The sequence below is a fragment of the Bubalus bubalis genome, chromosome 9 (assembly GCF_019923935.1).
Source record: "Bubalus bubalis isolate 160015118507 breed Murrah chromosome 9, NDDB_SH_1, whole genome shotgun sequence".
Taxonomy (NCBI): Eukaryota; Metazoa; Chordata; class Mammalia; order Artiodactyla; family Bovidae; genus Bubalus; species Bubalus bubalis.
In genome coordinates, this window is record NC_059165.1 from 50807015 (window position 1) to 50819246 (window position 12232).

At 44.9% G+C, this 12232-nt stretch overlaps 1 protein-coding gene across 5 annotated transcripts in view; it reads left to right on the forward strand.

Annotated features, from left to right (window-relative positions):
- Positions 1-12232, forward strand: part of SH3TC2 (SH3 domain and tetratricopeptide repeats 2) — a 68688-nt gene that overhangs the window by 31473 nt on the left and 24983 nt on the right. For all 5 annotated transcript variants that reach the window (XM_044947499.2, XM_044947498.2, XM_006052694.4 and 2 more), the window contains 4 exons: positions 1702-1835; positions 4661-4702; positions 4827-6524; positions 6634-6814. In XM_044947499.2, coding sequence (XP_044803434.2) covers positions 1702-1835; positions 4661-4702; positions 4827-6524; positions 6634-6814 — 2055 coding nt within the window. The remainder of the gene's footprint in view (positions 1-1701; positions 1836-4660; positions 4703-4826; positions 6525-6633; positions 6815-12232) is intronic.

Genomic DNA, 12232 nt, shown 5'->3' on the forward strand with positions numbered 1-12232 from the left:
CTAATGTAATTTGTCAAGCTTCTTGGACTCTCTCTAAGTATCTGGGACTCAGGGCATTAGCATATTAGCCGTAGGCAATGGACACAGAGGCAGAAGACCTCAGCTTTGATCTCAGCTTTACCACTTTCCAGCTGTGTAATTTTGAGCATGTCACTAAACCTTTCTGAATCTTCATCTACAAATATGAATAAAAATATCTACATCATAGGGTTGTTATGAAGAGTAAATGAAATAGTAAATTAAGGAATGGGATCATATCATTCTTTTTATCTCAAATAAGTTTAGATGTAGAATTCAATTACATGCTCTTTTAAGAATGGAATATCTTAAACTTCTGGGGAGAATCTGGAGGTCAAGCCAGAGAGATAGGGGTTCCATAAGACAGGGAGGCTTGGCGTACTGCAGCCCAGGGGGTAGCAGAGTTGGACACAACTGAGCAACTGAACTGACTGATGTAAGTATTTTGTCAAGAGCTATAGATGTCAAGACAAGCTTTAGTGCCAGTTCTGCTTCTAATCAGAGTTGTGACCTTGAGCAGTTCACATTAGTGGTTAGTTTTCTCAACTAGAAAATAGCCACTAAAGTGGCTGACTTTCAAACTGCATTTACCTGAGCTATAGAGACAATGGGTAAGTGGCAGACCATGGCACTGCATCCCAGCCCCTCCCTTAACTGTGCTTGAAGTAAAGAAGCTCCTCTTATATCCTGCTTTACGGTTACCTAAGCACAGACTTTATTTTTTTGTACCTCAGTCTCTTCCTCTGTAAAAAGGGAATAAGAATAGTATATGCATCATAGGGCAACTGCATGCATTAAATGAGTAGCTGATTCATAATAAACAGCCCCCGCAAAGTATTAGCTGGTATTAACACTTGGGCTTCCAAGTTATTTTTGTTTTAAAGCTGGATTCTGAAGTTAAAAATATATTGGGAACAAAGAGATATTTATTAAATGTTGTCTAGATGGATACTGGACTGAATACTTTCCAAGGCACTTCTAGTTTTCATGTTCTTTGATTTATGACAGGTATCCAGCTGACAAATTGGTTTTAACAATTAGTTTATACAGTAAAGTGAATATACAGAGCTCTATTATTTATGATCATTTCTTCTAGCCCTCTGGCCTTCCTTCTACCCACTTCCCATGCCTTAGCCTTCTTTCTCTCTCTTTATGGTGCATAACACTATTGTGCTGTGTCATGGAATCTGATGTCAATATCAGCTGTGAAGGGTTTCTTCTGACTATAGTCAAGCTTTGTCCGTTGTTCCTCTAAATTGTGTCATCAGTCCTGAGTGTTTTCTTGAAATAATCTGTCAAAGAAACATCTTTTAATGGTCCTTTTCCAACCCTTGCATTTAGGACAGCCAGTTCCTATTTTTTTCCTTAGAAATGGTCACCATGTGGTCTCACAGAATGGGTAGGGGTTGAAGGAAGGGGTTTTGTTTTTCTTGAGAGATGGAGATTTAATTGGAGGGTTGTTTTCATGTGCCACTTCTTCAGCCACCACATAGGTCGGTTCTGCACAGATGAGGTGCCTCCAGCTCTTCTTTGATGTATAAATAAGAGCATTATACAGATTTCAGCTCTGACTGTGTAGGTTGATGGCTTCTCTGTGTCCTTCACTGCATTCTAGGGTGAAGAGAGGAGGTCGTGTCTGAAACCTTGCACTGATCTGTGTCCATGTCTTTTGCCTCAACACAGGAGCAAGAACTCTGCCTTTTTCAGTGATGAGGAAAAATGCTCTCTCGGGTTCCTGGGAAGTGACAGGAAAGCTGAGTGTGTCAGCTTCCTCCGCACACTTGCTCAGACTGACATAACATCTGTCTACCAGCTTAGTGAGTATTTGCTTCTCAACTGCCCCCCCTGCCCTGAGAAAGCCCAAACTCCTCAAGATTAAGGAATTGTTCCTAACCAAAAAGTACAGTATCTCTAAAGTCTAATCACATGCATGTATGTGGGGCTGTGATCACGGTTCAGTAGATGACCTGGGTCATATTTGATTAGCAGCATTTTCACTTTGGATTTCAGATGATTCTAAAGTCACAAGGGACTTGGTGCCTAAAAACTATGAGATGTAATGAAATCAATTCAGCTATAGAATGGGAGGCTGGCCATATTGAACCTTCCATTCTAAACTGGAGAAGAAAGCTTCCTGGGTTGTGGCTGAGGGTCTTCCTCCTAGGGCTGAAGTAGGTCTGGCCCCACAATAATAAAGGTGGGGCCATAGAACATTATAGCTGGAAAGACCCTAAGAAATGACTTCTCTCATTTTATAGATTAGGAAGCTGAGGCCCAAGTGAATTAGTGCCTGAACCAGGATAAGAACTGCCCTCCCCTGTCCTCTAGTCAGGACAATTCCTACTTCACCACATTGCCCCTGACACAAAATGACTTTGGACTGTTGGATATGTCAGCCTTGGGTGAGTGAGGAGCCTCAGTACCTAGCACAGTTTCAGTGGTGTCTGAATGACTGACTGAGTGAATGAATGACACTCCTTTCCCTTACTTTGTGAGGGGTCCCCTGCTCTGTGTCAAGAAGTGCTTCATCCAATGACAGGGTTTGAGGAAGGAGTCCTGTTTCTCCTATCTCTTTAGTGATGGGGATGCTGTGTCCACTCCTTTGTGGCCACATTAGATGGCACACATTTCATGGGTATGGCCAGAGATTCTGCAGAAGTACTCACAGGCTAGCCTCTGGAGCAGAAGTGGGAGTTAGAAACTTTCTCCAGGCACAGGAACATTTGTGATTAGCACCTTGCCCAGGTATCAGCACCAGCCCTGGCAGCACTTTCTTACTACAGGCAGATCACACTGCTGCACCAAGCTGAACCAGGAAGCTGAAGTTATGAATGTAGCCTGGTAGTTTGGAGCCAAGGTCTGAAAATCAAGGATTAGGGGCCTGCTTTGGAGGTAGGGGTGGCTGCAGACTTGGATCCAGGGTATCTGCCAACTGTTGACCCAGTGGTTGAGGGAGATCCAGGGACAGGTCTCACACAGCCCATTAGCTCTTATCTACAGACCAAGGGTGCATCTCTGCTGGGTGGCGGGCTGCACTTCATGGCTTCACAGGTTGTCCCTGGCACCAAGGCAACCAGCAGAAGGGGCATCCTGTCGGTAAATTCCAACTCTCCCAAGGCCTATGCCCTGTAATTCTTTCTCTGAGAGGAAGCATTTTTTAAAAATTCCTGCATTATTTGTGTTCTTGGGGGTCCTGGCCTAAAGAGAAATGGTTGCGGTGGGGCAGGCACGTGTCCCACAACATCAGTGAGGGACAGGTGCAGGAACCCAGAGTCCAGCTCTCTAGCTCTGCTGTGTTTGGCTGTATGACCTTTGGGGGTTGCAGATATCAAGTACCTTCAATGACACTCACAGAAGAAACCTTCTCCTGAGAATAGCAAGTGGAGGCTTCACTTGGTGAGGGGCCTGCTACCCTCAAAGTTCACTGGAGAGCTCAGAGTAGGGGCACAGGTGGCTGGCTATTGCTTCTTTGCCAGGAAGAGGTAGAATCTTTTTTCTAGCAGCCCCTGTTCTATGGAGCACAAACCTGGCCTTCACCTCCATAAGCTCCACTGTGGCTACTTTGGCCAAGGGGGTCAACTTCTTTGCTGCCAACCCCAAGGTCATCTTTTTGGTTCTCACCTTCTCTTATTTCACTTTTGTTCACTTTTGAACACGTTGAAATGTGTTCACTTTTGTTATCTTGTTCACTTTTGTTCACTTACCTTGTTTCACTTATGTCACTGTTAGATGGCTGCACCATAAACCACCCTGGTCTCCATGACTCCTCTTTTCTCTCTGCCTTTCCAGTCTCCTGGATTGGCTCTCATCTGCCAGTAAAATGCTGATGTTTTCCCAGCTCATTCACAAATCTCCTGTAACCACTCCTCCTCCACCTGCTTTGCTTTTCCCTGCAAATCCTTCTTTTGGGACTTTGAGACATTCTTTGTGACATAGTGTCAGTCACAAATCCATGTTTGCAAGTCTCCCCTTTTCTCCTTGGCTACAGATCTATTTCATTCTCTGCTAGAGCTCCTTCAATTACTATAAATTCAAAATGTCTAAAACTACTAGAGATTGTGCTTTCTCCCACCTCATCCCACCACAGTACTTCAGGGAACAAGACTTAGGAACCTCAGATGCTTCTTTACCTTCTTTTCTTAATTATTGACATTTAGTCACCTCATCCTATCAAATTTACAAAGCACATTGTGCACACTGAATCTGTCTGTTGAATGGGTGGATGACAGAGGAAGGAAGAAGGAAGGCTGTACACATGGAAACTAGAGGCAATGCCACATGCCAAAAGTGTGCTGCTCTGTCATAGACTCACTGAAAGATTTGGGCCTTAAGATTCCGTCATCACTGCTGCCCTGCATACTCACACTTCTTGGCATAGAGCTCCTGTTTCTGTCTTTTCTTCTCTGACTCTGTTCTCATTTCTACCTCAGTTCTCAACTGTATGGTGAGTGGGTTAAACCAGATAATCTTTAGGTCCCCGCAGCACTGATGGTGAAGGGGAGATGCTGTCTTGTACTTTAGGGACGGCAGTTGGTCTGAAACACAAAGTTTCCAAGGGGCCACTGGTCCAGGGAACGCATGCAGGCATAGGCATGCTGGACCATTCTGACCTAACTCAGGTCTGTCCTTCATCTCTATCCAGGTGGGTTTGAATCCATCCAGAGTCTTCCGAACGATCTGAGCGGTGAGTAGAGATCATGCTGAACCAGACCTCCAGTCCTATGGGACAGAATCTTGTCCTCTTGCCAAGAGCTGGCCACCATAGTTGCAGGTACTTAGTGTTGCTCAATTCTGCCCGTCCCTTACAGTGTCCCAGTCCGAAGGCTTCAAGCAGACCCGGCCTGGTGGAGCCTGGGAGGAGCATCAGGCCATGGGCTCCAGACAGTCCAGCAGCTCTGAGGACTCCAGTCTGGAGGAAGAGCTCCTTTCAGCTGCCTCAGACACCTATCATCTGCCAGAGCCTGATGACCTCGATGACCCAGAATTGCTCATGAACCTGAACACTGGTCAGGAGGAGGAGGAGGCTGAGAACTTTGCCCCCATATTGGCTTTTCTGGATCATGAGGGTTATGCTGACCACTTTAAGAGCCTCTATGATTTTTCCTTCTCTTTCCTCACGTCTTCCTTTTATAGTTACTCTGAGGAGGACGAGCTCATGGCCTACCTGGAGGCCTCGAGGAAGTGGGCCAAGCGGAGCCACATGACCTGGGCCCACGCCCGGCTCTGCTTCCTCCTGGGTCGGTTAAGTGTCAGGAAGGTCAAACTCTCTCAGGCCAGGGTGTACTTTGAGGAGGCCATCCACATTCTCAACGGGGCATTTAAGGATCTGTCCTTGGTGGCTGCCCTGTACATCAATTTGGCGGCCATCTACTTGAGACAGAGGCTGAGGCATAAAGGCTCATCCTTGCTGGAGAAGGCAGGTACCTTGTTGGCCTGCCTGCCTGACCGGGAGTACAGTGCCAAGAGCGAGCTGGATGTGGTGGCCTATGTGCTGAGACAGGGCATCGTGTCCGGCAGCTGCCCCCTGGAGGCCAGGGCCTGCTTTCTGGCCATCCGATTGCTCCTAAGCCTTGGCCGGCATGATGAGGTCCTGCCCTTTGCCGAGCGCCTGCAGCTCCTCTCTGGACACCCTCTCACCTCAGATGCTGCAGCCACCATCTTGAGTTTTCTCTATGACAAGAAATATCTGCCACACCTTGCAGTGGCTTCTGTCCGGCTGCGTGGAACTCCGAGTGTCCAAGGGATGGCCCTTCCAATTTGGCAGGTCCACCTGGTCCTGCAGAACACCACCAAGCTCCTTGGCATCTCCTCCCCAAGCTGGGGTGAAGTTTCTTCCCTGGCTTGCCCGGCACTCAGGCAGGCACTGACTTCCTGTGAGGAACAGGCGGACTGGAGCACACAGAGGGTCCTGTGTCTCATCCTGTCCAAAGTGTACCTCCAACACAGATCTCCTGATGGTGCCATCCACTACCTGAGCCAAGCTTTGATGCTAGGCCAGCTGCTGAGTGAGCAGGAAGCTTTTGAGTCTTCCCTCTGCTTGGCATGGGCCTATCTCTTATCCAGCCAGCCAAAGAAGGCTTTGGACATCCTTGAGCCATTCTTATACTCCCTGAAGGAGACAGAGAGTGTTATCCACAAAGGAGTGGTCTATAACCTCATGGGACTTGCACTTCAAGGTGAAGGCAGGGTAAACAGGGCAGCCAAGAGCTATCTTCGGGCCTTGAACAGAGCCCAGGAGGTAGGGGATGTGCGCAACCAGGCAGTGGCTTTGGCCAATCTTGGCCATCTGACCCTTAAGTCCTGGCCTCAGCAGCCGGCCAGGAACTATCTTCTACAGTCTGTGCAACTCTATTCTACACTCCAGGCCAGCATGGAGACAGACATGGAATTAGTACAGGTGCTTCTCTGGTTGGCTCAGGTCCAGGTGTATGGACGCCAGCTGGCTAGTGGCCGCTTTTGTTATGAAATGGCATTGCTGTTTGGCTTAAGGCATCAACACCTGAAGAGTGAGTATGTCCTGTGCTGCTGAGATGCTTTAGAGAAAAGTGTTAGAGGACATTTTTTTCCTTTGTCCTGTCTCCAGTCATCTCATCCATGTTCCTGCTTTATGTTCAGGTCAGCTTCAGGTCACCAAATCCCTCTGCCATTTCTACAGCTCTGTGTCCCCAAACCCCGAGGCATGCATCACCTACCACGAGCACTGGCTGACACTGGCTCAGCAACTCAGAGACCGGGAGATGGAGGGGAGGCTGCTGGAGTCCCTTGGACAGCTCTATCGGAACCTAAATACATCCAGGTGAGTGCAGGCTCAAGGACTCTCCTAGAAACATCTTTCCTTCCTTAAGGAGAATCAGTATACTTTCCCTCACAAAGTTAAGTCCAGATGTACATGATGTGTTTGTGGCATCATGGAAAAGAATGTGGTCTTTGCAGCCAACACACATTGTAAACTCAGTGCCACCCGTCACTTATTAGCTGTGTGACTTCGGGAAATTTTTATACTTGCCCATGCCTCTGCTTCCTCACACGGGACACTTGGACAGTGCCTGATAAGGCTCAGTCATGTTGGCTGTGTTACAAGTAATTACCTGTGTGTCTCAATCCATCAGATGGATGTGGCTGAGGATGCATAATTCAGAGAGGTGGCAATTACTATACTGAGGACCATGGAACCCTCAGGAGGTCTTCTTACCTGAGGACAGTTAGTATTAGAGAAAAGACACAAAGTAAATAAATGCACAGAAAGCAGGGGTGTAAAATTTCACAGTAAAAAATTTTGATGGTAACTTACCTTTACAATGAAACTGGAAATGATGAAACTAAGTTTATTTTCACTTTTTAGTTAAGAAGCTAAGGTTATAACTGCAACCGTGCACTAAGTCATAGACTAAACATAACAAAAGAAGTGTTTGGTGATTGACTTTTCGGGACTCTCTTAGAAAGGCTCAGTTTTCAAAAATATCCCAAAACATAACTGTTTTACCCAAAGGCTTTTTTTTTTCACTCTTGATATTTAAATTATTCTCAAGTGAACTATCCTGCCATCTCTTGCTGATTTTCCTTTCTGTCTCTTCACTGATCAGATCTGCCTGATCCTCATTTGCCAGTGGCATGGGCTGCAACTCTGCTTTCTAACAAGCCTTTAATTGATTCCATTAAACTCTGCATGGTTTATATTTAATTATATACTTTGCAATAGATTAGCATTGTAGCATTGTATTCATAATTATGAATGACTTCTAACATAGGGGAGAGATGATTGCTAGGGTTGAGCAAAGAGAAGTAACTGAGGAAAAGCTATTTAAATGATAATTTTTGCTTTTCTATGCAATGTGGTAACCTTGGGCACCTGATAAATCAGACCACTAATAATCAGATAATGAAATCTTTCTTTGTCTTTCTTCCTCCCATTCTGTCTCCCTCTCCCTCGTCTCTTCCCTCTCACAAGAATCAGGTATCTTCCAAATATCCCATTGTCTTTAGTCCCAGGAATGGAGTTTTGGATCATTGCAGCTGTGAGGGGCCAGGAAGCCTGGCCTCAGCCCCACTTTGTTTCTGTTCAGAACACCTTAGGAATCTGTATAGTTTTGGAGTAGATCCAGAAGGTAGGCTTAAATTAACCTTAGAGATGAGATAGTCATATATTCATGGTAACACATAGTGAGAATGGGCTTTGGGAAAGTTGACTTTTAAGGGACAGGAGTATGAGTGGCAAATATGTGTCAGGTTTATTGCCACCCTTCCCTGTGTGCAACTTCAATCTCAGATTAATTGCTGTGCAGTGATTAATCACCTACCCAACTGCCATCCTTTGCTCACAGCCTTCCTCCTGCCTCCAGTTGTCAAAAACCACTGAAATTCTAAGTGAAAAGCCAAAGAAAAAGCCCTGGATGCTGTCAACAGAGTGCAGAGGCCTTTCTTAAGGCAATATGAAGGACCACTGGGTTTCTTAGGTGTGGGGAGTGATAAAGAGAAGGGAAGGTGTGGAGCTGGAGTTGCTCCAAGGAGTGTCTGGAAGTCACAGGCCACGGAGCAGTGAGAGAAGAGATCAAAACTGGATTAGGAGTCAGGAAACCTGAGCCTGCCATGAGCTTGTAATGTGTCCTTAAATAAGCCATTTCTCCTCTTGGTTCCCCCATTTATAAGGTTAAATTGAATAAGGTGCCTTCTTGTTCTAAAATGTTAAGTCTAGGATGAGCCAGCTATGCTATGCTGACACTGGTAATGGCCGTGTTAGTATAAGAATTCCTGCTGCCTCCAAAGAGTCTTAAGTTTTGGAGGCAGATTCTTAAAGTTATGGGCCTTCTAGATCAGAGACCTAAACTTTTGGGGATTTTTAAAGACTCTGCAGTAGCTTCAGAAGATCATGATGTAGTGACTGTAAACTCCAAGTGGGCAGACCTGGTGTCTAGCATAGAACAGAGAGACATACATATTTGTGTGGGCATAAGATGTTTACCCCTTTTCAGGATGCTCAGTTTGTCAAGGAGAACATGCTATAATGCTACATTTATTTAGCGTGTATAAATCAACTACTCCTGCAAAGCCTTTGTGAAAAAGAATAGAACAAAGACCAGCTAACAGAAGTAGATAAACAAGTGTTTCCATGCACCTGGAGGTGGTTACTGTAATTTAGCTCTAAGCTTCCTGGTACCTGAGGTAAAAAGGGAAAAACCATATGAGGTTCTCACTGTCTGATAAAAAAAATATAAACAAATGTATCTGTTGGAGCAAATTTGTTCCTGGCACTGACTTCTAGGAAGAATTTATTAAGTGGGTTTGATGTAATGGTTTTTTCAACTAAATTCTCCCCATGGGATTTCCATTCTTACAAAGCTCAAAGCCATATCAGGCAAAGGCAGGAAGTGTTCATGGGCGAGATGGCAGGCATCTGCCAGGGCAGGTTTGGAGGGAGAGGAAACAACACTTTCAGCTAAGCGTTGGTGGATCTGTCAGGGAACACTTCATGAAGGTGATAGCATTTAAAGATGCCCTTGAGGGATAAGAAAGATTTTGAAAACTGGAGCAGGGTAAGAGAAGACCATTTGGGGCCAAGGGTCTTACTGTAGCAATGGAAAGGGGAGGACACATTTGAAAAACATTTTGTAGATTTAACAGACCGAGTTTGATGTTTCTCTGGGTGTAGGTACCAAAGGAGAGAGAAGATTATAGCCTACCTCCCGGGGAGGGATGTGGAGGTTAGATGGGGGTGCAGGGGGTTACGGTGGGCCTCTGGCCTGGCACAGTCAGCATCCATATTGAAAATGGTGGTCATAATAGTAACGGAAGACATTCAGTGAGCATGCACTGATTACCAACCAACGTGCAATCTCAGGATGACCTTATGAGAAAGAAAGAGTGAGTCATTTTCACTACCCATACTGCTTTTCTGCTCATTTACATTCCTCCTATTTGAAAGGTTTTCTCTAGTGTTCAGTGATGGTGAGTAGGAAGGCAGGGCAGTAGATGATGAAAACTTTGGCTCAGCCTTCAGAATTTTGTCTTGAGACACTTTGTTCAGTATATCTTTTGAGTCTTGTTTTCTTTGCCTTCATGATGATGACTACAGAATCTAGTTTGATGAAGTTTTTCAGTCTCTCAATGAGAAAGGTCATTAGGGGTCTTGTTTTCTGTCTCAAGGTGACACAATATAGACTTTAGACTGTCTATAGACTCAGCTGTAGAGCTGAACCAGGTGGGTTCCTTGAGAACTTTATGGCTCTATTGGATCACTTCGACTAATACTTGCTGGACATGTACTATGGCCCAGACTCTATGTTAAAAGCTGACAAATGTCAGCCCAGTCCCTGAGCTGACAATGCTTATCATCTAGTTCAGGAAGTAGGTATTATACACATACTAATTGCAAGTATCACATAAATGGTGCTAAGAGACACAAAGGATGTGTAGAAAGAAATGCCTTGCATGCAACAGGCCTTTGCAAAGTAATGATTCTTTGCAAATAATATAATCCCTAGATGCCTAGAAGTCATTTTTCATGGCTTTTATTCTTATTCTTGTGCATCTTACTCCTGTGGAACTGAAAAAAATGTTTCAATGTTTGGTTTTCAGTATAGCTAATATGACTAATCCCTAACATTTTTGGAATCATAAACAAGGAAAGAATTGCACTTGCTGACATGTTCTTCTTTTATCACAAGCCTAGGATGTACATCACCATCCATCTTTTTCCAATGGGGGCACTTTGTTCAAGGTTTGAGGTTGCTTATGTCCTTCAAAATTTTGAAGTTGTTAAAGTGGCAAAAGAAACAAAAGCCTTTCCACAGTTGATTTCTGAGCCAGAAATTGAGCACTGTTTGAGGGTCTGTGGGGGGGCTCTGGAATTTGATTCTCAGGGTTAGATCCTCGTTTAAACAGTTTATTACCTGGTCTTTATTGCTTACCCTTCAAAGCCTTATTTTTCCCATTTGCAAATGGATATGATAATAATACTGTTCTCTTAGTGCTGTTGTGATGATTAAATGAAATTATGCGTGTCAAGCCCCTAGTGCATGCTAAGGTCTCAATAAATCATAAGTAACAATTACCGTCATTGCTGTTATTAAAGACAAAACAGCAGAAAGCTACACATAAAGCTTTAGAAATGAGGAATGCAAATATGGACAAGTTTTTTAAAAGACCCCTGGGTTTCTTTATTTGCAAAATGAGCTAAGAACTTTCATGGCTGGGGATTTCTTGAGGATTAAATAAAAGGATGTGTACTGAAAATTTGTATCCCAACACCTGGCCCAGGGTCAGCCCCTGGTGAGTGGCAGTTCTTATTATGGAAATTGGATGAGACCAATTAGTGGAGGCTGGGCTCTGGCCAGAGGTCCAACATTCATCCAGGAAGGGCAGGAATCTGGAAAACCCCAGCAGGGGTTGGTAGGAGGAAGTCTGGGAAGGCAGGTATACTGACATCACCTCACCACAGACTCATGGCTGATATCCACACAGGAAGGAAGAAACAAGGATTCAGCCTCAGAGATTGAATTTTAGGGGCAGAAAAAAATGAGAAAAAGAGAAAACTGGGGGTTTAAGAGGAGAGGAGATACTGTGGCAGGGCCTGGGTATAGCTGGCTAGGAATTCATGAGACTTGGGATCAAGACTGATTTCATAGTCTTCCACCAGCTGTTCTCCTTACTTATTTGATTTGGGAGCTGAGCCACACTTAGAACCTGCAGGTGTTAACTGGAAGCATTGGCATGCTGGGACATTCCAGGCCAAGCTAGTGACTCGTCTTGTGGGTGATATAGCATAGCCACTGGTAGATGTAAATACATGAGGTGGTGAGTGATGGTAGGAAAGAACCAAGGAAGCTGGAGACCACTTCCCAACTTTAGACCATAAGGTGCTTGTCTTATACTGGAGTCATGAATCAGGTATAAGTCTTGGTGGAAGCAGTGGTCTTTAGAAAATCCATGCACATAGAGTGTTGATAGAGTTATGTGAGCATCTGGGTCTCTCTAAGTCCTGCCTTCCCCCTTGGAGTATTTTTGAGGAACGCTGACCTCCTCTCTTTCACAGTCATAGTGAGCTCAGAGAGAAAAATTCTAAGATCAAAATGCCTCCTTGTGAGTTTATTTCTCTGTGATAACCCACATCTTGCTCCCTGGGGGTTTGGAGAAAATAACCATATCCCAAGAATCTCCTGGAGAAGGCAATGGCACCCCACTCCAGTACTCTTGCCTGGAAAATCCCATGGATGGAGGA